A 24,367-nucleotide genomic window follows, 5' to 3' on the forward strand; every position below is an offset into this window, starting at 1 on the left:
GCCTCCTCCACAGTGCAGGAAGACGGACATTATCAAGTCAAGCTCATATCCAGTAATTTTTTTTTTGGCTTTGAGGCAGATCAGGTGAAGTGTGCATAATATGTTTGGAGGGAGGGAAGGAAGGAGATGCAAGTAATTTGTAAATCTCGTTGAATTACTACAGAGGAGCGTTCACCCTTGAGGAATTTCAGGTCGTCCTTGTGAGAGGCTACCCATCGCACACGCACACCACAGCCCCCCACTCCTCCTGCATCCCTGTCTCCTCCCCCTTCGAAAAAACTCTCTCCCTCTTTCCCTCCCTCCCTTCCTCCCTCTGCTTGCAGATCACCGTATTGGTCGCTGGGATGGAGCGACTGCGCTCCAGCGAGCTGTTTAGCGCATGATCATGCGTTTGGCCGGTGCGTGTGTGGGATGCTGCTGTAGCTACAAGTCCGCGGCGTAAAAAAAAAAAGTGGACAGGTGAGGCGCACCGTGCTGAGTGAGGAATTAAAAAGACAGGGAGAGAGAAAAAACGCCCAAACACTGTGATAGTACCTGGTGTGTGAGCGGACAGGAGCCACTGCCGCGCTCCGTATCTGCAGCCGTGGAGGGCTTTCCCCCCTCCCGCTGTAATATTTATGACAAAACGGAGGCGAATTATTCTGGTCACGTTTTTGGCTGACAGCCGGCTGTCCTGGAGAGCGCTGGAGTGGATCGGGGTCCAGAGCTTGGAGAAAGCGCAGCGCACCGACACCTGCAGTAGGATGTAAAGGGAATTCCCACAAGCCAAACTGGTAAGTTTAACACTTAGCGCACTTTTTTTTTCTCCCCCTCATGAGAGTCGTTTGTGTTATTAATTTCAGGCAAATATTCAATTAAGATTTCTGCATTGACAAAGACTGCATGTGCATTTAAATAGAGGCAACTGGAAATGGAAAAAGGCTTTCAGATGGATACTGTCTTCTGCAAAATGAAACAAACGGTGGGTGTAAGGCAGTCCAAAGCTCTTCTGATTGCAGACAACAATAACAAATCAGCTCACCGTCAAGACCAGCACTTAAAAGGGGCCTGAAATCAGAATAGGACTTGTCACCGGCTCGTTTTAATCGGCTCATGTTTGCGTTTTCGGATATGAAGTGACTGATCAGTGGGACAGAAATCCTTCCTGGCCGTTTTGGCTTTATTGTCCTGTGCACTGACAATCAAAAAATCTAAATATATTAGCTGGAAGGTTAAAAAAAACCCACAGGGATTAGTTTTGATCCATATGGAGCCGATAGTAACTGTCTTCCATTTTCCAGGGACCCAGTGATTGTTGATGTGCTTCAGTCACATGCATGCGCCACGCTTGACATGAGCGTGGCCCGTTTGATCATTGTAAGAGCAAATGTCTCAGCTCACAAACTCATGTTTTGACATTTAATGTTTTAATGAGATGCATTTATTCCGCAATGCACATTATTAGCTGATCTTGAACTGTCATAAACCCTTGAGACCGGGCTTTCAAAGGATTGTTTATCAGGGCTCCTCTGCATACCTTCATTAGAAAGGCCTGCTGTCATCATATAGTACAGATATATTGTGAGATAGCGTATTTGCATTTACCCCGCCTCCCCCGTGCTTTTATGTGCATTTTAAATCTGATATATGATTGGTGTCTGTGTGCACAGCGGTATTCATTAAGCTCTCTATTTCTACCTTCAGTATCCTGGAGGACAAAATTGGAAAATTGCTCTGAAGTTTACACTCTTATTTAGTTAGTATCCGATGGTCTCATTACCTGCTTTAAAGTGCAGCAGTGCTGGACTGTTCTGAACGCTGCTCTCCTGTTGATGAGATGTGAAATGGGAGCATGTTGGCACAGCAGGTCTTCTGTAATTCCATGCCGATCAACTTTGCAACAGCAAAGCAGCATTTTCTCTGACAGTTTTGATTTAAATAGGTTTCATGTCAAACTGCTGCCTGTCTGCATCATTAGAATGAAGTAAAAGTGTTTTTCACTATTAACTACAAGTCAGTATCTTAGGAATTGTGTGGCACATGAAAATTTTCTTTCATTGCATGGTATTTTTGCCATGTGTTATTTTATTTATCAAAGGATTTTATGTCTTTTGACATTTCTTTGATAATAACTTTCTGGTTTACTCTCTTTACTTTCCTTCATAATATGTACCAAGCACCACTGCCCTGCAACACTTATTAAATTCAGTTGCCTTATTGCATTGCATTCCACTTTCACATACTTTATGAATTCTCAATGTCACTGTATTCTCTTGTAACCCCCTGCTCTGTGTATGCAACAATAATGTGCCAGCTAATTAAATTTTACTCTCAACTCAACCTTAAATACTCATGCAGCGTTATTTCTGAGCAAGTGTGGTTATGTAATAAGGGTATGATTTTGGTTTCACTGTCGGTGATGGTTAAAACTCAATTAAATGTTTAAAATACAGCTTGAAAGGGGAATAAGGTAACAAAAACACTGCACACATACTTTTGCGGGGAATTATTACTCGCTCTGCGGTTAATTAACCACTCTAAAAATATGTCATAACAAGCTCCACAAAAGTGCTGTCTCCTGATATTAAGTAGCACCCTTTAGGATGTTTTTAATGAGAGGGAATACAAACATTCAGAAGATTAAAAGCTGTGAGTTTGAACATACATCTCCTGTAATGTCTGCTGCCTGTGTGTTTGTCTCTCCTCACACGTGTGAGTGTTTGAAACCCTGCTGCGAATCCCAAAGGGACGGTTGTTCTAATGTTTCCCATTTCCCTTCACTCTCACGGTGGCAGTTTGTGTGTTTGCTTTGCATATGGGTCATTGTGTGTTTGGGTCTATTCATGTATTTATAGAGAAGCTTTGATGCTGCTGGTGGAAAAATATTCCACCACACGTGTCAGTCTCCAGTTAGGTGCTGGGAAGCTGTCACACATTGTTTCGGCACAAAGAGCAATGGAGTACGGTACTGCCAACACGCTGATTGAGACATCTTATTTACCTTTCATATAACAACACTAAAGTGGAGAGTCTTGTTGAAGGTTTTGTAGGACAACACCAGAGTGAAAAGCAGAGACTATTTATTATTTTATTCATTGTCATAAAAACGTCCTAAAACGTTCTGTACGTGCCGGATCTATTTTGAACATAATTTATAGGTTTGAAGATTTTCTTACTTTTGAAAATGACCATGTTAGGTTTTTATTACAGATAAAAGACAGCACAACATCTCTCATTTGCGGGCATTTTGAAGGAATGAGAATGTTGTAACAATTCCAACATTGTGTTTTTCAATGATAGTTTCAATTCTTCACCTGTTATGTTCATAAATCTTTTTGTTTTCCGTTTACAAGTATGGCAGATGTTGAATGTGTGCCAAATCTCTCTGTAGTCACTAACAGCCTCATTTACTGCTGTGAAAGCCTCCAGCAACAGGCTTTAATAGCAGCTGTATTTAAGGACATCTTTAGTTAGGGGAATCGAACAATGTCTAAATTTGTACCTTTCCTAATTAGAACAATATTTTGACTAGATTGGCCATATCCTTTTTAATTGGCCCAGTTGACCCAAGCCACACATCATTAAACATAAAATTGCAAACATCCTTGTGGAAAATCATAGAGTATACAAAATAAAAAAAGCAGCCTCAGAACTAGTGGAACAGAGAAAAGTAAAAATGTAATAAACGCCAGTGAAGGTTTCATCCATGGATGTATTGATTACGAATGGATTTGATTGCTCATCCTTTCTGGTAAGCAATGTTCACAGTGTTAAATTTACAGCAGAACAAGCCTAATTCCCAAACCTAAAACAGTGAATAACAGTGTTCCTTGATGTACATGAGTGCAGGGAAGAAGACAGGTGAAGGCGGCATCTGAGCTCTCGATGTGGGAGCAAAAAGGAGGAGGATGATTGTCAAAAGCACAACACACGAAGGCCAAAAAGAGAGAGGAGATGGAACAATACATCAGAGCAAAGTGCAGAGATTATGAGGGAAAATTCCATCAAGAGAGGAGACACTGAAGGAACATGGATGACAAGATCCATGTACAAAGACCTGGTGTGGTTATTTATCTGGAGAAGAGCTGCTTTCTTGCTTGAGTTGTACATGACATATTTAGAGATGATTTTTATAGTTACAAGTACATTTTAATGCTGCTCACACATTAGCTATAAGCTGACAGATATACAGTGGATGTAGAAATGCTGTCTGACTTACACCCTAAGTATAGCATGTGTCTACTTTATATTGCCCCTCCTAGTGGTTTTCTCATGAAACCTCCGCATGTGGCAAAATAAAATAAATTTTTTTGTTGTGCATATGCATGTATTTGCATATGTGTTGGTCTTTCCTCCCTTAGGTTACGTCTCTGTGTGAGTGGTGCTCTCCCCTCTTGGCCAATGATGTCCTGTCTGCAGGCGATAAATGGCATTAATTGAGATCTAATTGCCTTCTAGAGTGAAAGAGCTTAATCATTTTAACCTGGTGCAGACAGCTTCAGTCTTTTTCTTCTTTTCTTTTCATCAGTTTCATTTACTCCTCTGCCTTTTCTCTATTGCCATTTTTAAAAAAGTTTTCACAGCTTTTTTTTTATCTGCTCTCCGATTCTCTTAAGCTCAATCATTTATGGACAGTGAATGTGAGTCTGTTTCAGAGAACTGGTGCACAGAGAGATTTCTCTCTCTGCAGGCACTAATCGAAACAAAGGTCTGATTAAATGTAAGCTGAAGGTGAAGCGCTACAAGAGTGCAAAATTGTCCTGATTAGGGGGGATTTTTTTTAAAATCAGCACTCTGCTAGGGGCCGCAACATTTTACTGGGTCACATCGAAGGTTCTGACAAACAGTGGTTTTAAAAAGCAATGTTTTTTTTGAGTGAGCTCTCGTTTTGTGTGTCCTGAGGAGTCCATACACAAACATGAGGGCACCGTTATAAATGTTCCTGCAAAAAGGTTTCACACCGTTCCACTAAACTACAACGCTAATCTGGCAAGAAACGCAGCAATGTGCCGACAAGTGCAGGGAAACAAATTGAGCATATTTGTTATGCCTGAAGGATATAAACAGTGTGATTTAGTAAGAAACATTAAATTTATAAAGAAGCTTTGTTTGTTGACAACTCCACAGAGCACAATGAAATGGTTTCAACTTCCCACACGGTAAATGAAAAGAAATCAAAGTAACACCCTCCATTGCTGTCTATAGATTTAATCAAACAGACCATCGCTGCATCTCTGATCGATGTGTTAGATTCTAAATGAAGTGCTCAGTTCAAGCTGAGGAAATCTCTTAGAGGTAAAACATTTCCAAGAACCAAAAAAGAAGTCTAATTGCTTTCTACTGAACCACTTGCCATGGCTTGCATGACTGGGAATCTACTAGACATTAATTGGGTATATGCAATTTATGGGGGTACTCTATTTTTCACATATACTTCATCTTTTTAAATTTTTTTTTTTTTACAATCTGCTGCCTTTAGAGTCATATATGGAAATTAGCTTTTATGGGTAAACATATAAAAGGGTCAAGAAGGCAGTCCAAACTAATGCACTTGTCAAGATGTTGGTTGCTTTACTAGTATAAAGCAGCTTGTGGTGTTCCAGCAATTTAGTATGGCTTTCTCAAATAGTTGGGAGAGTCACAAGATGAAAGAGGAAAAAGCAAGTGGTAAATCTCGAAGAAATTTACCACAAGACAAGACAACTCAACAGCATCTTTATTAAGAGGCAAAGTGCCAATTTCTGATTTTACAGAATTTATAAAAGCTCCTTCCTGAGTTAATATTTTGAAAATGCTTTCACAAGTTGTGTAGTACGAGTTTATTCAATTTTCACATGCAAAATAAGCAGAACATCCCTTTCTTTGTGGGATAAAAATGGTAAAGAAAGTCAATTTATTCCACTATCTTGGGTTAGCGTCACTTTTTTGTTGGAGATCTTCTGAGTTTGTGTATGGATGTGGTCATTGTAGGAATATAGGTTGTGTGCACACGAGCATGGGTCAAAGCTGCTTCTTGCTGAACACGTGGAGAGCCATAGAGCTGTTTCCACACAACTGCTGATATGTCACCGGTCCACCATTTAAGTGGCCACATACCACTGTGACTTGACTATTTATTCCCAGCTCTCCAATAGAATATAAACCAACACAGGTGGATACAGCGCGCAGGCTGCTTCAGGTTGATGACTGCATTCGGACGGTCCATTTACAACCGATGGCAAGTGCTATTGAAATGGAGGGGAGACAATTCTAATCATAAACAATCACTTGAGAGCACATAAGGAATATAAGCGCAATTATTGGTGTCATAGAAATATAATGAACACTGATATGTCTCCATTCCATCCTGTTTTATTGTCTTACATCATTGCTAATCATTGCTATTCTGTTCAATGGGGCCGTGAACAGCCTCCTGAAGCTAAGTCTCTGTGTGCGTTGACTCACTTTTACTTACATTTGCCTGCTTTCATGCTTGAATTTGATTTCTTCTTGTTTTAAAGAGCGGTGATTGCACGGCAGCCTTGATAAGGGCTTATTGAGGGGCGGCGCATGTAATGGCAAAATTACGGGCTTAGGATATCATAGTTGGAAAGAGGATACAGAGGAGTGCCTTTAATGAATGGTGGAGCCAAATGAAATCCATCGAACACACTGTCAGGTGGTAATGATGCCTCACACCCTAGGGACCGAGGGCTTATTTCTATATAGAGCTGTACCTATAGATTGCAGACTGTGATAATTATCCTGCCTAGAATAGCTTCCTTATCGATGTTCTTGCATCAACCTGTCAGAAATAAAGAAATAGAGTGGCTTGGAATACAAGTTTTTATTTTACCTGCACAGTCTCTGATGTAGTTACAGCAATCTGAGAGAGGCTACTTGTGCTTGCTGCATTATGAAGCGCTAGTCTGATATTAAAAATATCACAGAATAGTCTATCCAGACATTCTGGGGGATTACACAAAGATATTGTACAGTATAAAAGCAAAGAGCCATGTGCTGGTCGTAAGATGGATGGCAAAGAGTGGAGGCAAGGCGGCGCAACTGGGACTATTCAAAAGAGAGATGGATAGTGGTAGTGAGCAGGGAACACACATTCCCCTCCAGCGAGCACACGACTCAGCATCCATCTGCACACCCCTAAGCTTCCCTCCAATCCATCACTCCTTACCGCACCTACCTTCTGATTTCATCTTTCCTCCTGTTGCCCCCGTCCCTTTCCCCCTAACTCGTCTCCAGCAAAAGTGCGGTTGGGATTCAGCAAATTCTTGAGCACACAACGTGCCATTCACCTCAGATAGCGATCCATCTTCCGCTGTATCTGCGGAGAGCATACGGGCAGGGAGTGTGTGCAAAGACGTGGACTGGCAGTGGGTGGCTGTGTGGGTGGGCGGCAGTTAGCAATACATTGCTGACTACATGATGTACTTGTATGTCTTTGGCAAGCTCAGCAGGATTTATGATAACCTGTTTTAAAATTTTACAGCGTTAACTACAGTGTTTGGCAGCACTGTTGTTAATACTTGTGCATAAATGTACAGTATTCAGTTTGTTTTTTGTGTGTGGTGGTGCCTTTTAAACTGTATTTCTTCCTGAAGTTCCTGATCAGACACGCATTAGAAAGGTTGGGTTGCTGCTGCTCTCACTGAGCTGGATGTGTTGCTGGCCTGTCCAGGCTGGTTTGTTGGGAGCCTGCCAGGGATGCTGCTGCCCAGCTGGTGGCTGCTTGCTGTTAGCGCTGCTGGATGAATTGAGTGGGAAAATTAAGCCTTTGATCGATTGTCTCACTGCGGACATTAGGAATACCTAAGACAGCCATGAGTCAGCGTGCTGCATGCGCCATCATCCTGTTTGCTTTTTCTCTTTTCCCTCTTCATCTCATTCACTCCTCTTCTTCCCGTATCTCTGGCTTATGATTCCCTTTCTTCCCTAAATGTCAACTTTTTTGTGACAGTCTCACAGAATCAAAGAGCAAAGCCTACTTTATCATCTCACCCTTTTGTACTGACATTTACACTTTCACAAGGAAACATCCATCAAGGAAGAAAAAGATAGCTTCCTACTAGATAGTAGCAAAACAAACCATAACACAATGCAGCTACATTTCCATTTTGGTAGTCAGACACTGTGTCGTCTTAACACTGCTTGCTACCAGAGTGCTGTTTTATCCAATCACACCTTTTTTTGTAAATGGATGCACATTAACTTTAGCTATTCTTGTCCTCATGTAAACAGTGCTGCCAGTCTCCATCCCTGTGGTGGACCCATGAGCAGAGACTCAGAGGAGCTGGATAGATTCCAACAGCAGTAAATAACAACAGCAAAAGAAATACTGGTTAAAATTAAGAGTTTGTTGCAACAGAAACAGACTAACCAGACTAACTTAGAGGGGTTCATTGTAGTACTTAGTCAAAGTCTGAAGAAAGGATGCTCTAATAATAAAGAGCAGAGGACAATTTACTGTGTGAAAGAAAGTCTTAGCTGCATATCAGTCATTCTGAAGTCCTCACACTTCCTTTTCAAGTTTTTGGACATCTAATGGACCTTACAGCCATACAGGGATAATCAATCAAATCATCCAAGAAAAACAAACCACAAACTAGAAACAAACCAAACTTACAAACACTGTACAGAAATCACTGTGTGCAGATTCAGCAAGGAGGTCTTCTATGAAAAGTTCAGCTCCATCAGAGATTTTCAGTTTGAACGCATATAGCTCTCTATACAGGTTGCAGGCAGTGTTTATACCTAAATAATAAGCACACTGTCACAAAGTTCACATGTACCAGCCACTGTCGTGTCTAGATTTCCAAGCACTGAGGTGAAAATGGAAGCGTGCTCTCAGGCCCGGATCAGCACTTTCAAGAGCAGCGGGTAGAAACCCTGACACTCAGCAGCACGATGGACAGCAGTCGTGACACACAGGGCCAGATTTAATCAACTGTTTCCACCTCATTTCAGATGTGCCTGGGAAATGTGTGTGTTGTTGTTTATCAGAGAGGTGTACTGGCCTTGAAGGGCAGTTTCCCTGTCAAGTTAAGTGTGCATCTGTCAGTTAAAGTAGGATTAAAGAAATGACATTATAGTGCATTTGCAAGTTTGTGCGTTTCATTCTCTAAATTTTTGTGTGGAAACTACTCACTGGTCGTTGAATGAAAAGAGATCAATAATAATATAAATATACGCCTGACAAGAGACAAAGACTTGCACCATTAACTTAAAACTTGAATTAGATTTTGACTTCCACTGAGCTACTTCTGTAAAGTAGATTTTGTCAGCTCCCTGATGGCCAGCAACAAGAACAGTGGATTGTAATTTTTATCCATCCATCCCTCCATCCCTTATCTATGTACTGCTTAATCTTCATTAGCGTCATGAGGGGCTGGAGCCTATCACTTAGAAGCCTATCACTTCGACTTAGGGCGAAGGCAAGGGACATCCTGGAGAGGTCACCAATCTGTCACAGAGCTACATTTTGAGACAAACAATCACACTCGCATTCTCACCTACGTACAATTTAGAGTTAACAATTAACCTCAGCATGTTTTTGGACTTTGGGAGGAAGCTGGAGAAGCCGGAAAAACCCACACATGCACAGGAAGAAACTCCATGCAGAAAGATCCCAGGAAGGTGGGGACGCAAACCGGGGATCTTTCAGCTGCAAGACAAAAGTGCTAACCACCAATCCACTGTGCAGCCCTGTACTTTCAATTTAATTATTTGTTATTTTCATCTTTTTTGTCAGTGTTCTTTTCTTGGAAGACAAGTGCATGCTAGCACATCACTATTAGTTTCAGCATTGTTGGAAGTCCTCTTCTTCTGATTCATCCTCTCAAGCTAGTAATGTTCTGTGATATTTTACAAAGACATATAGCAAATATGCCAAGAAATACTTCACACTATGTTGCTTTAGATGGCGCCTAGGATGAAAGCATGCCCACTGTTTGTCTTTGTGCTGGGAAGACGTAATTAAGCCTCTGGCAGGAATCGTGTTTCAAGAGTACAAATTAAATACATGGATGGCTTGTGTGTAGGTGTGTGTGAGAGTGAACGCAAGATTTCAAGAGATTACAAAAAGCGTTAAATAAGAAACTGAGAAGCTGAACTTTTCATTCTGACAGGAGGATCAGCTTCAGTATTTACCCTCTGATGTTGTGAAAAGAGGCTTGACAACCTGTCATCTCCTACCCAACACCTATAATAACCTGACAGCAGGGTCCAGGAAGCTGTGCAGCCTAGGACACTGTCAGTTTGTTGTTTTGGAGGAAATCATAGAATCTGCACTAAATGGTACACCAGATGTGATGAAAATATCTGCAAAGCCTAAGTAAAATCTTTAGATGAGACTTTGGTTTCCATACTGACCCAATACGCCACTTATCTTTCAGCAAGACTGTGAATTATTCTGTTGCGAGAGGAACCATTGGATTACCAAAACAATTTAAAACTATGTGACTCAAATAGTCATTCTCTATTATGCTCACTTAAAAAAGTGTAACAGTGGTCCTTATTTGAAAAATATGCTTTATATTTGTTTGTCTTCAGGTTTAACTGCCAAAGCAGAGCGGATAGAACACATTTTAAATTATCCATCCATCTATTGTCTATACATCGCCTAATCCTCGTGAGGGACACAGTGGGCTGGAGCCTATCCCACATGACTTTAACTGAAGGCAGGGAACATTCTGGACAGGTCCCCAGCATATAACAGGGCTACAAATAGAGATAAACAGTCACACTCACATTCACACCTACAGACAATTTAGAATCACCAATTAACATGAGCATGTTTTTGGACTGTGGGAAGAAGCCGGAGTAACCGCAGAAAACCCACACATGCACAGGGAGAACATGCAAATTCCATGCAGAAAGATCCCAGGCCCAGGCCTGGACTGGGAATCATGTGAACTGCGGATCATCCATCCATCCTTCCATTCTCTATACACCGCTTAATCCTCACTTGGGTCGCGGAGGGGCTGGAGTCTATCCCAGCTGACTCAGGCGAAGGCAGGGGACACCCTGGACAGGTCGACTGGGAATCATTTGAAACTAACATTATTTTAATTTTAATGGCAGTTTCTTTAGGTCATTTCCTAATATAACACTTTTTGCAAGTCATAAGCTTCCCCCTGTCCCCTCTCCCTTCTGTCTGACTTGTCAATCACAAGCTGGATGTCGTTTATAGCACCAAAATTTCACTTTGTTTCCAGCCATTTTCTGTTTCCACTACTGACTCAACAGTGCATCAACTTCTTTGCAAATACACACCCGAACACTGTGGCTGATTACAACAAGCATGGCACAGTAACACAATGCACTTGTCAGAGCAAAGAAAAAAAGACTGGTATTACTGCAGACTGCAGAGCAGGGACTTCTCTGCAGCTTGTCTCTCTGTTAAGCAGGACCACAAATTGCCTAAAATTGATCTGCAACCTCAAATTAACTTCTGTATTTACAGTTCCCACTGACTGACAGAAAGAGTGGTGATTATTAGACATCTAACCAAAGTTCACCACCCTGTCTACACATTTTAATTTTATTCTTCCCTCTGTCCATGTAAAAACTAGATCATTGCGGCTTTTGCTGCCCGCAGGTCAGAGTCACAGCTGTTGATAGAACGGGCTTCTGACATTTTGTCTTGCTGGGAGCAACCACATGCTAACATAGACGTTTTCCACTCTCTTCTCTGTGTTCCTTTGTAATTCTTACCAGTTCATCGCAGAGCACAAAGTATCCATTATCATGGGACTGATTGTGGTTCATTGTTTCTTTGTCATAGAATAGCATAAATTACTCTTGTTGAAAGCTATTCTGGCTCCTCATTGCCTGCCTTGCACACAATCATTCTCGTGTAATTATTGGCAAGAGCGTTAAGAGAAACAGATGATCGCCTGATGTTTGATGAGACCAATCGACTCAGATACTGCAATATACTGTGGCTAATTTTACTCTTGTCAAAAACTCTTTTGTCTCTGTTTTGCTGTCACAGTATCTGTTAATAGCAACATTTCGATCAGCGCTGACTGTTGCATTATACCATTCAATTTTTGTCAATCATGTTACACTTCTGGGCTGCACAGTGGCTTGGTGCTTAGCACTGTCGCCTTGCACCTACACCTGTGCATGCATGGGTTTTCACCAGGTTCTCCAGCTTCCTTTCACAGTCCAAAAGCATGCTGATGTTAATTGATAATTCTAAATTGTCCATAGGTGTGAATGTCAGTGTGATTGTTTTTCTCTCTATGTAGTCCTGTGATAGACTGGTGATCTGTCCAGGGTGCCCCCTGCCTTCACTTAATGTCATCTGGGATGGACTCCAGCCCCCGACACCTCTAATGAGGTTTAAGCCGTGTACAGATAATGAATAGGTGTTATGCTTCCTTTTATTTTATGCTTCTTATATGCTATCAAACACACAGTTCTTGACCATAGCGCTGCAATCAACCCTTACATGAGCTGAAAGACACTGCTTGGTTGATGCAGTATTGACATGTATGTTTTTTCTCTGATTGATGTAAGTCTATGTTGTCAATATGTTGTGAACAATACTGAACAAAGACAAACACAATTGATATTGATGACATTATGAGGTCAGAGTCTGTTTAATGTTTATTTTTTGGGCCCGGGGAAACACTATCATTTCCAAAAGATGCATTTTTTAAACCAGTTCTTATGCTCACTATATATGATTCAGTGAATTGGGTAAAAGTAATAATTAGGTCATGAAATTAGGTAAAACTACAGAACAAAAACAATGCTTCAACTGTTGTTGGTGTTTAAAGAGAGGAATTGAACTCAACTACTTTATTCAGCAGTCAAAATGAGACAGCAGGTACCTGTGAGAGGATGTGATTGGGAGTGTGTTTATGTGCTCCCTTGCCTCAGGCTTGTTAAATTGGCAGATCGATGATGCTTTAAATCAGTGTTCCAGCACCACCGCAAACCCCATGAAACCCATTAGTGAATTAAGGTAGACCACTGTTCCACACTGAGTCCTTTTCTGCCTGCAGGTCCTTTCCACATGACAAATGGGAGGAAAAACTGTGAAATAAAACAAAGGGAAAGGGCAAAACAAGAGGGTGAGAACAAAAGAAGTGGCAGAGGAAAGGCTGATAGCAAAAGCTGGGGTCAATGCTGCTGGTAGGGCACACATGGAGCTCTTCTTCATTTAGACAATCAGGGAATAGTTCTGTTTCTTACTGCATATCAAGGAGGCGTCTCCCCTTGAACCTACCGACACTTTGTTTGATTCCTCCCTATGCATAGGAGAGCATCCAGCCAGCCATGAATAACATGTTCTACATGCAAAATAGTCTGTCTCAGCCAGTAAACTGAAAAGGGGACAGAGTAGGAAGGGATGTGAAGGATGTAGGAGAGAGAAGGAGAAAGAGGGGGTGTGGAGCGAGGATGCCAGGGGAGCTGGTCTTTCTCTGATAGCATTGTTTATGTGGCACTGTCTGTGGATCATTGATCCATTCGTCTTCATTACGTCCCCCTGTGAGAACTGTTAACTGCTGCCACCCTCAGTTGGGTGCCTGCTATGTTGACATGCACTGCACGGTCTCTCTCTGTCTACCAATGTCCCTGCCACCTCTTCTCTTGGAGGTAGAAGCTGGCAATTTTGTACAGCTTGTTGAAAACACAAGACAGTAGATTTAACAATGACATTTCACAGATCTGCACAGGCTTGAGTTATCTACACAGCATTGGTGGTTGATGATGAGGAACAGGTACAGAAAACATGCAGTATGTACGACACCTTGTACCACAGGTGTACTGGTTGACTCATGTTTGTTTGCACATGCCTCATCCTGCAAGCTTTGTTTCTGACCTATATAATGTATGTTACACAAGAATGAATCAAACATCCACCCACTCATGCTCATGAGAGAAGCTTACATATGTGCAACAGAATTCAGCATAATATAGGAACTGTAAGCACAGCACAGAAATAAATCCTCATATGTTTGCTAAACTCGAGACAGTTCAGGGAACCTTTGCTGTGTAAGCACTCATACAGGCAAATGTCCCAAAGAGACATCCTGCTCAGAATCCTGTCTGAACTGCTACCATTGTCTGCATGAAGTATGCTGATGTCTAACTGCTGAGTCCAGTGAGGCATCACGGGTCATCAGCAGCAGCTTGAACAGCACCCATATGCTTCCAATCGACAGCCATGATCACTTTCACTTCGGTCGCCAACTCACTTCTCTTGTGAAATCTGACAAGTTTGATTTGTACTTGTAGCACAGCGTTACTTTTGAGTGAATTTGAGGCAAGCTGACTTCTAAACTGCTTGATCATTCTCTGTCCCCTGTCTGTCTTTCTCTCATTTTATCCTTCCTATGTCTCTTTTTATTTTCATAGATACAACCATACATCTGGACGCCATCTTCATCGCTGTCTCATTTGAGCCAGAGGAAAGGGGACATAGAACATGATCTGGTGTGGGGGCTACTGTTGCTATGTGTGAAGGACTGCTGTGGCATCAATGGAGACCGAAGGCTATCGAGACCTCCTGGAGACCAGTGATGGTCAGGGGGTAGGCCTGCTGGATGGAGGGGGAGAGGTGGGTGTGGAGGAGGGCTGGAGCACACCCTACCCTCTGGGCTTCCAGGTGTCTCTGACCACTGTGCTCATGCTGGAGCTTGTGTTGGGCTTCAGCAGCAACCTGACCGTACTTGTGCTCTACTGTGCTCAGTCCAACCTGGTGGATTCAGTCAGCAACCTGGTAACAGTCAACCTTCATGTGCTCGACATACTGGTCTGTGTGCTGTGTCTGCCGCTGACTGTGGCCGTGATCCTGCTACCATCTAATGAAAGTGGAGTGGGCAGCCTGGCAACACTCTGCTGCTTTCACGAGGCCTGTGTCACATTCACCAGTGTGGCCACAGCAGTAAATGTGTTAGTAATCAGTTTGGACCGATATGACATCTCAGTGCGTCCAGCCAGTCGCTTGCTGACCCCCAGGCGTGCTGCACTGCTCCTGGCAGCAGTGTGGGCTGTATCTCTGGCTGTTTTCTTCCTGCCCTTCCTCGAGGGGGACTTTTTCTCTTCAAGTGCTGAGGACAGTGAGGATGAGGAGCCGCAAAGACAGAACAATGACTCTGACCACACCACTGGAGTGACCCCCATTTTTCGTCCTTCTCACCGTCTTTATTACCCTCCACTCATCCCTCCTCCCCTTCACACCACCTGCCTCCAGTATGGCAAAACAGGACACTGCTGTGTGTTGGAGGGCAAGGGTATTACACAGGCCTGGCTATGTATTACCACTTGTTACTCCAAGTGCCCTGCTTCTTCATCGCTGTGGCAGTCATGTTGTTCACCTACTCCAGGATCCTACAAGCCCTCAACATCCGAATTGGCTCTCACGTGATGAGGAGTACACGTGCAAAAGACACCACCTGCAGGATACGCTGCTTGAGGCAGAGGAAGAAGGACCTGAGCCTGCCCACAGAGGTAGTGTCCCCAACCAGAACCAGAACCTCAACCATCCTCCACTCATTCCTTCTCCCACCCTACTCCACATCACCCCCACCGCTCTCCTCAATGCCCCAAGGGATGTCTGACAGTGGAGCAACAGTCACTACTGTCAGTACTGCTGCCACCACCCCCATTGCAACCACACCAGCCACCCCGGCTTCTCCAACCCCACCTTCAGTTTCAGCTCAGACCCATGCCAACACACCTCTGCCTGCCTCCTCCATGGGTGTACAGGCCTCGGTTTCTGCTATCATTGCTTTAAGGCGGGCTGTGCGCAGGCACAGAGACCGTCGGAACGTCAGCGCCGTGTCTTAAAAATGTCCCTAATCATCATTTCCACTTTCCTGGGCTGCTGGGCCCCTCTGTCTGCAGTCAATGTTCTGATCCTGTGTATGGGTCCCAGTGACAGCTTGGTCCGGCTCCGTCTGTGCTTCTTAGCGATGGCTTATGGAACCACTATCTTTCATCCTCTGCTCTACGCTTTCACCAGACAGAAACTGCGCCGTGCCCTCAAAACACGTGTGAAGAAAGGGTTGTGTCGCTTCTGCAGGTAGACCCATCCCCAGTGGGGGACAGTTATTCATAACTCTTGGGTGGAGGGAGGAGGTCAGAGAAAGAGTCGCAAGCCAAGGGTAGAGGCCAGTGATGGCACTGATCGATGCCTTACAGAGGCAGTAAGAGAATGAGGCTGGTCTTCAGAGTATGCTTGCATGTCTGAGTGTGTGTGTGAAGAACTGTAAGTATCTTACCAAGTTGATGGAGATGGATTGGGTTTATTTGTGCATGAGTGTGAGGAAAATGAGAACCAGTTAGTTTACAAAGGTCAGGACAAATCCCATGGCCTCTGGTTCCACACAGACGTGGAGACAGGTGAGCCTTGAGCTCTAAGTAGAGCTTGCTTTCCACTCTCCTTACATAGGGCTGTTATTAGACCACTTCTGGCTGACAAGGTGGCCAGTGTGTCTCCTGGCAACACTAGCCACGCATTATGACAACACCACAGCCATGACTACTGAAAATACTAGTGTACTCCCCACGTGTAGGGTAAGGGATAAATACCTGCGAAGCATACAATATGATATTGCTCCTGCGTGCACTTTCAATTTGCATGTGCATGTAAATATGCACAGAATGGACACATACACACACACACACACACACACTTAATGCACACTGATTTATATTTAGTCATTATCTGTGAAAGCACACCACTATCTACCTGCACAGATATTCTCAGTGAGATAAATATTAATGGAAGTCTATATTTGTCTTTGTTTCCCTTTTTTCATGCCTTAATTGAGTTATTAGTATATTCTCATGGTGCTGAATGTCCTGCTGTATGTTTACAACAATGTATCAACATAGAGTGTTTGCACATACTTTATATGGTATATGACAAATTAAAGGCGGATAAATGCAAGCATTCAGATTCAAAGTTTACAGGCTCACATGAAATTCCCAGAAAACTGCAAAAAAAAAAAAAAAGATTCAGATTTAATTTCCAACATGCACCATATTGTAGAAGAATGTGTGCAAGTTAAAGCTAAAAGGCATGACTCTTTAAAAAAATCAACTTTATTGGTCATGATGATGGAGGACATTTGTGTGATTGTGTTTGTATGTTTGCACGTGTGCATGTACGCATGCGTGGCTGCGTGTGTGTTTGTGTGTATGCAACAAATGTGTGGTTGTGTAAATGAACAAATGTGTGTGCGTATCCATTATTATGTGCAATAATCATGAGCAAAGCAATGACCCCTAGGATGTGAACAAAGAGAATGTGAACACAGGATTGTTGGGGAGGACTTAATGTTCTGATTCACAACAGGAGGCTGCTGGACATAACAAGAAAGCAAATCATACAGAGCAGTTGTAACTATGTGTATATGACAGGTCACTGTAATACCACTGAAATTGTATCACTTCAGTTTTAGGTGGGAATTAAAGGGCAATATTTTGTGAAAACTTCATTATAAACGTCTCTGAAGTCACTGCAGGTTAACTAGCATCCTAAATTAGAATCCCAACATGGAAAAACAACCACTGACGTGGGACATCTCCTTGTGTTAGTTGCTTGTTTCTCTGGATGGCAGAGTCACTGCTTTTGGACAGCATGTTGAATGACTACAGAGACAAACAGCCTCTGGACCGAGTCCTGGACATGTTACACTATATCTTGTGTCTCTCTTTCTCCTCAGGGCTTATGTCTCATTTCCAAACTTGCTGGACAAAAAACAATAAACCAACCCTCAATCAGCTGTTGTATTATGGGTGTTACAGTAAGTAAAGATTATGTCACTAAGTAGATAGAGAACACTTTTAACTTTATATGGACTCGAGACTCGGAGGGCTCCTTGGGCTTTGGGCTGTCTCCTCTTTCATCTTCACTCCTTTTACACTATTTGTGAGCCAGACAGAAGACAATAATTCTTGTGTATTTATGTACATTTTCAGGGATGTAAATACTAAGTGTGTGATTTGGGTATTAGTCAAAAGCCTTTTTTTTGGCCACAATCATCTGCCGGACAGAAAATCAGCCATTGTGATAAACTCTTAGCGTGTTGGAAAGTTACTGTAAAGAGAAGATACATGTAAGTGAACTTGTGTTAATACTGTGTGTACACTGTACTGTACATTTATGAATACGTGTATAGAGAACTATTAGTATTGTATAAGATTTATAATATATGTTATTGTATAGAACAGAACAAAATCTGTATTAAAACGGTGATATAAGAATTTATTTATTTCAGTTCTCTGTGTCAGTTAATGTGTGGTTGCTGTGTATTTTCAAATGCTAAACTTTTTTTTATCAGAAATGTAATCACATTGAAAAGCCTATTATATGGATTTATTTCATACATGTTTGCGGAGATGTATTTTAACTGCTATATTTTAAATAATCAAATGTGTATGTATGTCCTCTGTTTCTGTTTCAGGTAGTAGAAAGTAAAGTGGAAACTAAAGCAATACAGAAGAAATTGCATAGATTTAGAAGAAATGGTATATGTGTTATAAGCGAACAATCTGGAACTCTTTTACAACATGGAGCAATTGCAGACTTAAAGAGACAGTTCGATATCTTGGAAATGGGGTTGTGTGAGGTTCTCTAATCAGTAGTCAGTGTTTTACCTACAGTAGATCCCCCAGTTTGAAGAAACAGACAGAAGAAGTGGCACAGAAGCGAAGCAATGAACTGCTGTGGAAGACGTCAGCAACAAAACATATTTTTTTAGCTGTCTGCTGCCAGTAGTAGACAGAGTACGGACAAGTACCTCATATAACCCCACTTCAAAGAAACTGAACAATCCCTGAAATAATCCATATCATTCACCAGACTCATTACAGAGACTGAAAGGTCAGTCCATTTTTGCATGTAGTCAAGCCTTTGAAATCATGCCACAATTTAACAATTGACAATGGATATGATATGTAAATGGAAGCATGAAAGATAACATTTATGTCACTCTCATTATGAGTAAAAGCCTTCTTTAAAAGACAGCTGAAAATGTGGTTGGGCTCCATCATAATTGCAGCTCTTTATGTGCAGTTTCACCACAGAGCTGCTTGGAATCAGCAGGCTCAGGACAACTTGGGAATTCCTCCATCCCTTATCCTCTGGACATTACTGTCCAAATCTGTCTCTCTCTTTTCAGCTGTCCCTCCCTTTCTACTTCTCCTGTTTCCACTTCCTGTTTCTCTGATCCCTAATTTAGAAATTCTGTCCCAGATACTTGCAGTATTTAGTGCTGACTGTAGTGAACCCTCACTGCCTCACTGTGATGTGACAACTGTGCTAATCACCAGTACTAATGAAGATGAAACGCATTAGTAAGGTAAGCATCTGTCGAGGCAGCTCAATCTCTGAGTGTTGACGCTTCATTTTTTTATTTACCAGAACAAATCTGTCTGCACATGTGGTGCGTGTCTGCGTGTTTGTTGCCTTACTGATTTGTGCAGTGAATCAAAACTGTGGATTCCTCCACCCTGCTTGATAATCTCATCAGTCCCCTCCTCTTTCACACTTTCATTTTCTCCCTTGGTTCTCCTCTTTATTCCGCCGGTCTGCATCTCTCTCATCTCTTATCCACACTCAGGCCTTCCAGAACAAAAGCGAGGAACAGCTGCAGTGTCTGTGAAGGAAGGAAAGTCACCTTGGGGGATGACAGAAGAACAAAAACGTGAGAGAGCGATGTAGAGAGAGAGAGAGAGAGAGAGAGCGAATGACAGGCAGTATGGAGGGGAGATTAGGGGGAAAAGAGAGAAGAGAAGGGAGGCACAGAAACTGGCATCGGGACATCATATGACTAATAAAGGGACAGTACTGCATCACTGCAGAACCATATTAGAAAAAAACAGAAAGACAAACACTAAGTGCAGAATGATAAGATGAGCAGGCTTTACTGTTTTCTTCCAGGAGAAAGAAGTAGAGTCCAGCAATATTGTGCCTGCCTATAATTTAATGGCAGTGTCTTCACATTTGGATTTCATCCAAAAACATACAAGTCTTACTTACTTGTTTTCAGAATAGTCAACAACAAGGTATGATTTATGACCAAACATTCAGCCAGCAGCAACTATGACAAATCTGGCCGCCGCCTGAACTCGGTAATGTATACGAACAAAGCCACAAAAAAAAACTGAGTGCTTTGATGGGTGTATCTGCTGTCCCAGGCTTTAAACTGAGATCTTCATATGTGACTGGTAGAGAATGTCATCTGTTTAAAGCATTTCCAGACCATGTATGGTGAAATGTAAGCATCACAAGTGGCTAGAACTGAAAGCTGATTGTTCATAGACTTACAAAACATAAGTAACAGAAAAGTAATGCACTGTACTGTATGCAGTTATGTGCAGTACTGCACGCCACACTGCACTTTTAAGGGCATAAAACTCACCAGGATGCATACACATGAACATATGACACAAATAAGAAAGTGATGCAGCAGGAAATGTGATAAGATTATCTACTTTATGGAAACCAATGATTATTAGACTGTAGAAAAATGCGCTGATTTCGCATAAATTAAACGTTATTCCAGCTGAACGAATTATCTAAAGTTTAATTCTTTTCAAAGTAAACATTGATAAAAGTAGAGGCTTAGGTCGATATTCTGTCTCGATTATGCTGAAGTGACCAGCAGAATGAGCAGTTAAAGTTCATTACGACACTGAATTTCCATATAAAACAGGCCCGGTGGGATTTCATTATAACCCCATTGTTATTTTCAGGACAGACCTCTGCAGTGAGTGAACACATCGACCAGCGTTTTATGATCAATGGCGCCATCTTGTGTTGGAACAGCATAAGTTTAAAACGGCTAAACTGTAGCATTAGCTTATCTTTCTCCAATGTTTTATTCACTTATTTATTAATTCGTTTATTTTTACTTCGTCAGGTCTACTGTGCTAGTAGTAACAGCAATGTCATCGTTTCTTTCTGTGTCCCATTGCTGGTCAACAAACGTCAGGCGGTCTCCTCGACCTGTTGAAGACGACGTGTGGTGTTAGCAGAGTTGTAAGGTAGCTAGCAAGGTACGGTTAGCTACATCGATGTTGACCGATAGAAGAAAACGTCGATACTACAAATAGCGTCATATCCAGTTATTATAACGTGATAGCTATATGTCTGTTTTGATATCCTTGTATACACAGACGCGCCGAAATAGCTCAGTTGGGAGAGCGTTAGACTGAAGATCTAAAGGTCCCTGGTTCGATCCCGGGTTTCGGCAGCGGAGGTCGTTGGTTTTGTACCTGGAGGCCGCTCGTCCGCACACGGGGGGCCAATCGCGTCGCCCAAATCATCTTTTCCCGACCACTCGCGTCACCCGGCCTTTCTTTTGAAAACCACTCACATCGCCTGTTCAGTCTTTTCCGGACAATTGTCCGTATAAGATGGGGAAGAAGGGGGAAAAGGGGGAAAAGGGGGAAGAAAAAAACCCTGATGTGAGTTCGAATCCTACTCATAACCATATGGATAATAATTGCAATTTGTGTTTAGGTGTTGAATTCCAAGTTTTCTCAGTGACTTAAAACTTTAAACACTCATAACTTGCTTATTCTTACAACTACAACTAACAATGTAGAACTATAATAAAGAATGTCGATGATTTAATTGTTGTAATGTACCTAAAGTCATCCAAATGCTGTCTGTATTATGTCATCAGATTTACATTTGTTGTTGACATTATGACATTTAATGCCATTAAAGTTTCAACAAAGAAGAGAGATGACACACCAGTGTATGCAACTAGATGTATTTGAAACTAGATGTTACTGAAATTTCACATAACTGGACATATTTTACAACAACAATAAAAAAGTTGCAAAAAATTACAATAATGATACTTCCTTGTAAATAAAACTGCTAACACTCAAAGAAACATTAACATATGCACATCATTAAAGGGGAAAAAAAAGAAAACTTAAGGATTTGTGAAGGTTTAACTAACTATACCTTTACAAATCCTGAAGTATTCTTCTTTTCCTTCACAGCGCCAATCCTCAGAGGCAAACAACAACAGAATGATTAGAGGTTCAGTGGCTTTATTTTCTGCCTCATCATGTTCAATCATTGTTCCTTGCTTACAGTCTCAGTATTTGGGCAATATATTTTGCCCTTATACTGACTATGACCAGTCTCTTGTGTGCGAAACTGTTAGCACTTCCCACAAGTATTTGAAGGTGAAATGTACCACAGATGAAGTGTGTGCTGGACTCGACACATCACTGGTGGATGAATGCAAGCTCTGGCCAGTGGCAGTGGATGAAGCACCAGGAGCAAGAGGAACCTGTGATGTCACAGGAGGCACAATAGTCAACATTTGCAGGGTGCATGTACGTGCAACTCAAGTTATGTGTTCGGTGTGAATCAGTTAACACATTTCAACAATTGATGGATGTAAAGCATAATTCACTGGTGAATTTAAAAGCACAATACTAGCAGCCTGTGGGCCTGGTTAGTAGCAGTTAGTGGCTGCTGCATAACTATTTAATCAGATATTTTTTTTAAAATATTGCGTTAGTGTGCTATAATTAGTTCGACCTACGATTACCTAGACCTGTGCTTTCCCGACTTATACTTGTCAAAATGTGTGCCATGTATACTAAGTACTGGTGGTTAAGTATTTCTCAATTTTTCAGACATAAATAAATGTGTTCTGCATGAATACATAAAACTGCAAGGGATCCTAAGCAATTAGTTGAAGAAGATAGTAATTGAACACAAAAATGTGTCATTATTTAAAGTCTTCTTTTCCTTTCGGCTTTTCCCTTCAGGGGTCACCACAGCAAATCAATTGCCTCCATCTAACCCTGTATTCTGCATCCTCTTCTCTCACACCAACTACCTTCATGTCCTCCCTAACCACATCCATAAACCTCCTCTTTGGTCTTCCTCTAGGCCTCCTGCCTGGCAGTGGGAAACTCAGCATCCTTCTACCAGTATATTCACTCTCTCTCCTCTGGACATGTCCGAACCATCTCAGTCTGGCCTCTCTGACTTTATCTCCAAAGCCTCTAACATGTGCTGTCCCTCTGATGTACTCATTCCTGATCCTATCCATCCTGGTCACTCCCAAAGAGAACCTCAGCATCTTCAGTTCTGCTACCTCCAGCTCTGCCTCCTGTCTTTTCTTCAGGGACACTGTCTCCAGACCAAACAACATGGCTGGTCTCACTACAGTTTTGTAAAACTTTCCTTTCATTTTAGCTGAAACTCTTCTATCACACATCACACCTGACACTTTTCTCCAGCTGTTCCAGTCTGCCTGTACACGCTTCTTCACCTCTTTTCCACACTCTCCATTGCTCTGGACTGTTGACCCTAAGTACTTAAAATCCTCCACCTTCTTGATCTCTTCTCCCTGTAACCTCACTCTTCCACTTGGGTCCCTCTCATTCACACACAGATACTCCGTCTTGCTGCGGCTAACCTTCATTCCTCTTCTTTCCAGGTCAAACCTCCACACCTCTAGCTTCTCCTCCACCTGTTCCCTGCTCTCACTACAGATCACAATATCATCTGCAAACATCATAGTCCATGGAGACTCCTGTCTAACCTTGTCTGTCATCCTGTCCATCACCATAGCAAACAAGAAGGGGCTCAGAGCTGATCCCTGATTTAGTCCCACCTCCACCTTGAACTCCTCTGTCACACCTACAGCACACCTCACCACTGTCTTACAGTCCTCATACATGTCCTGCACCACTCTAACATACTTCTCTGCCACTCCAGACTTCCTCATACAAAACCACAGTTCCTCTCTGGGCACCCTGTCATAAGCTTTCTCCAGATCTACAAAGACACAATGCAGCTCCTTCTGACCTTCTCTGTACTTCTCTATCAAAAGATGATCGGGCGGCTCTGATTTGTCCACAAACGACTGAACAGGCGATGTGAGTGGTTTTCAAAAGGAAGGCCGGGTGACGCGAGTGGTCGGGAAAAGATGAATTCGGCGACGCGATTGGCCCCCCGTGTGCGGACGAGCGGCCTCCCACCCTCAAAACTCACACGCTGACGCTGAAAACACAATTATGTTACAGCAAACTCCTCTGCAATGAAGTTTTTTATTCATTAACTACAACAAACTCTAATGGAGCAGCTGGCACATGTTCAAAAACACGTGTTTTCCTCAAAGCAATGCCTAACTTGAAGTATGTGTTAGCAGTGAAATGTTAAGCTAACAAAAGATAAATGCTCAGCAGGGGCGGATCCAGATGAATTTTAGTGGGGGGCACAGGGGGGTACAACAGATATTTTGGGGGCCACTGAAAAATTGTAAGAAAAAATGAAAGCTGCAGCCGACCTCTCCCTTTCAGATTTTTCATGTTTGGTTTTTTTGGCTCTTTAACCCAATAGGAAAGCTTTATATGACCTTTTCATTTTGGACTGTTAACATTC

General features: G+C 42.2%; 1 protein-coding gene and 1 non-coding gene across 2 annotated transcripts; both read left to right on the forward strand.

Moving 5' to 3' along the window:
- The first annotated feature begins 303 nt into the window (after positions 1 to 303).
- On the forward strand, positions 304 to 15,482 carry LOC110949170 (G-protein coupled receptor 22-like). The gene is made up of 2 exons (XM_022191062.2): positions 304 to 773; positions 14,347 to 15,482. Exon 2 carries the CDS (start codon positions 14,471 to 14,473, stop codon positions 15,356 to 15,358), a length of 888 nt encoding a protein of 295 aa, XP_022046754.2. The 5' UTR covers positions 304 to 773; positions 14,347 to 14,470; the 3' UTR covers positions 15,359 to 15,482.
- Positions 15,483 to 21,124: 5,642 nt separating this feature from the next.
- trnaf-gaa (transfer RNA phenylalanine (anticodon GAA)) lies at positions 21,125 to 21,197 on the forward strand. Its single transcript has one exon. It is a non-coding gene; the product is annotated as a tRNA-Phe (tRNA).
- Positions 21,198 to 24,367: the final 3,170 nt, after the last annotated feature.

Source organism: Acanthochromis polyacanthus, chromosome 5, assembly GCF_021347895.1.
Source record: "Acanthochromis polyacanthus isolate Apoly-LR-REF ecotype Palm Island chromosome 5, KAUST_Apoly_ChrSc, whole genome shotgun sequence".
NCBI lineage: Eukaryota > Metazoa > Chordata > Actinopteri > Pomacentridae > Acanthochromis > Acanthochromis polyacanthus.

What these genes read in the sequence shown, in the direction of transcription:
- LOC110949170 (XM_022191062.2), top strand. Translation starts at nt 14,471, where the DNA reads ATGGAGACCGAAGGCTATCGAGACCTCCTGGAGACCAGTGATGGTCAG.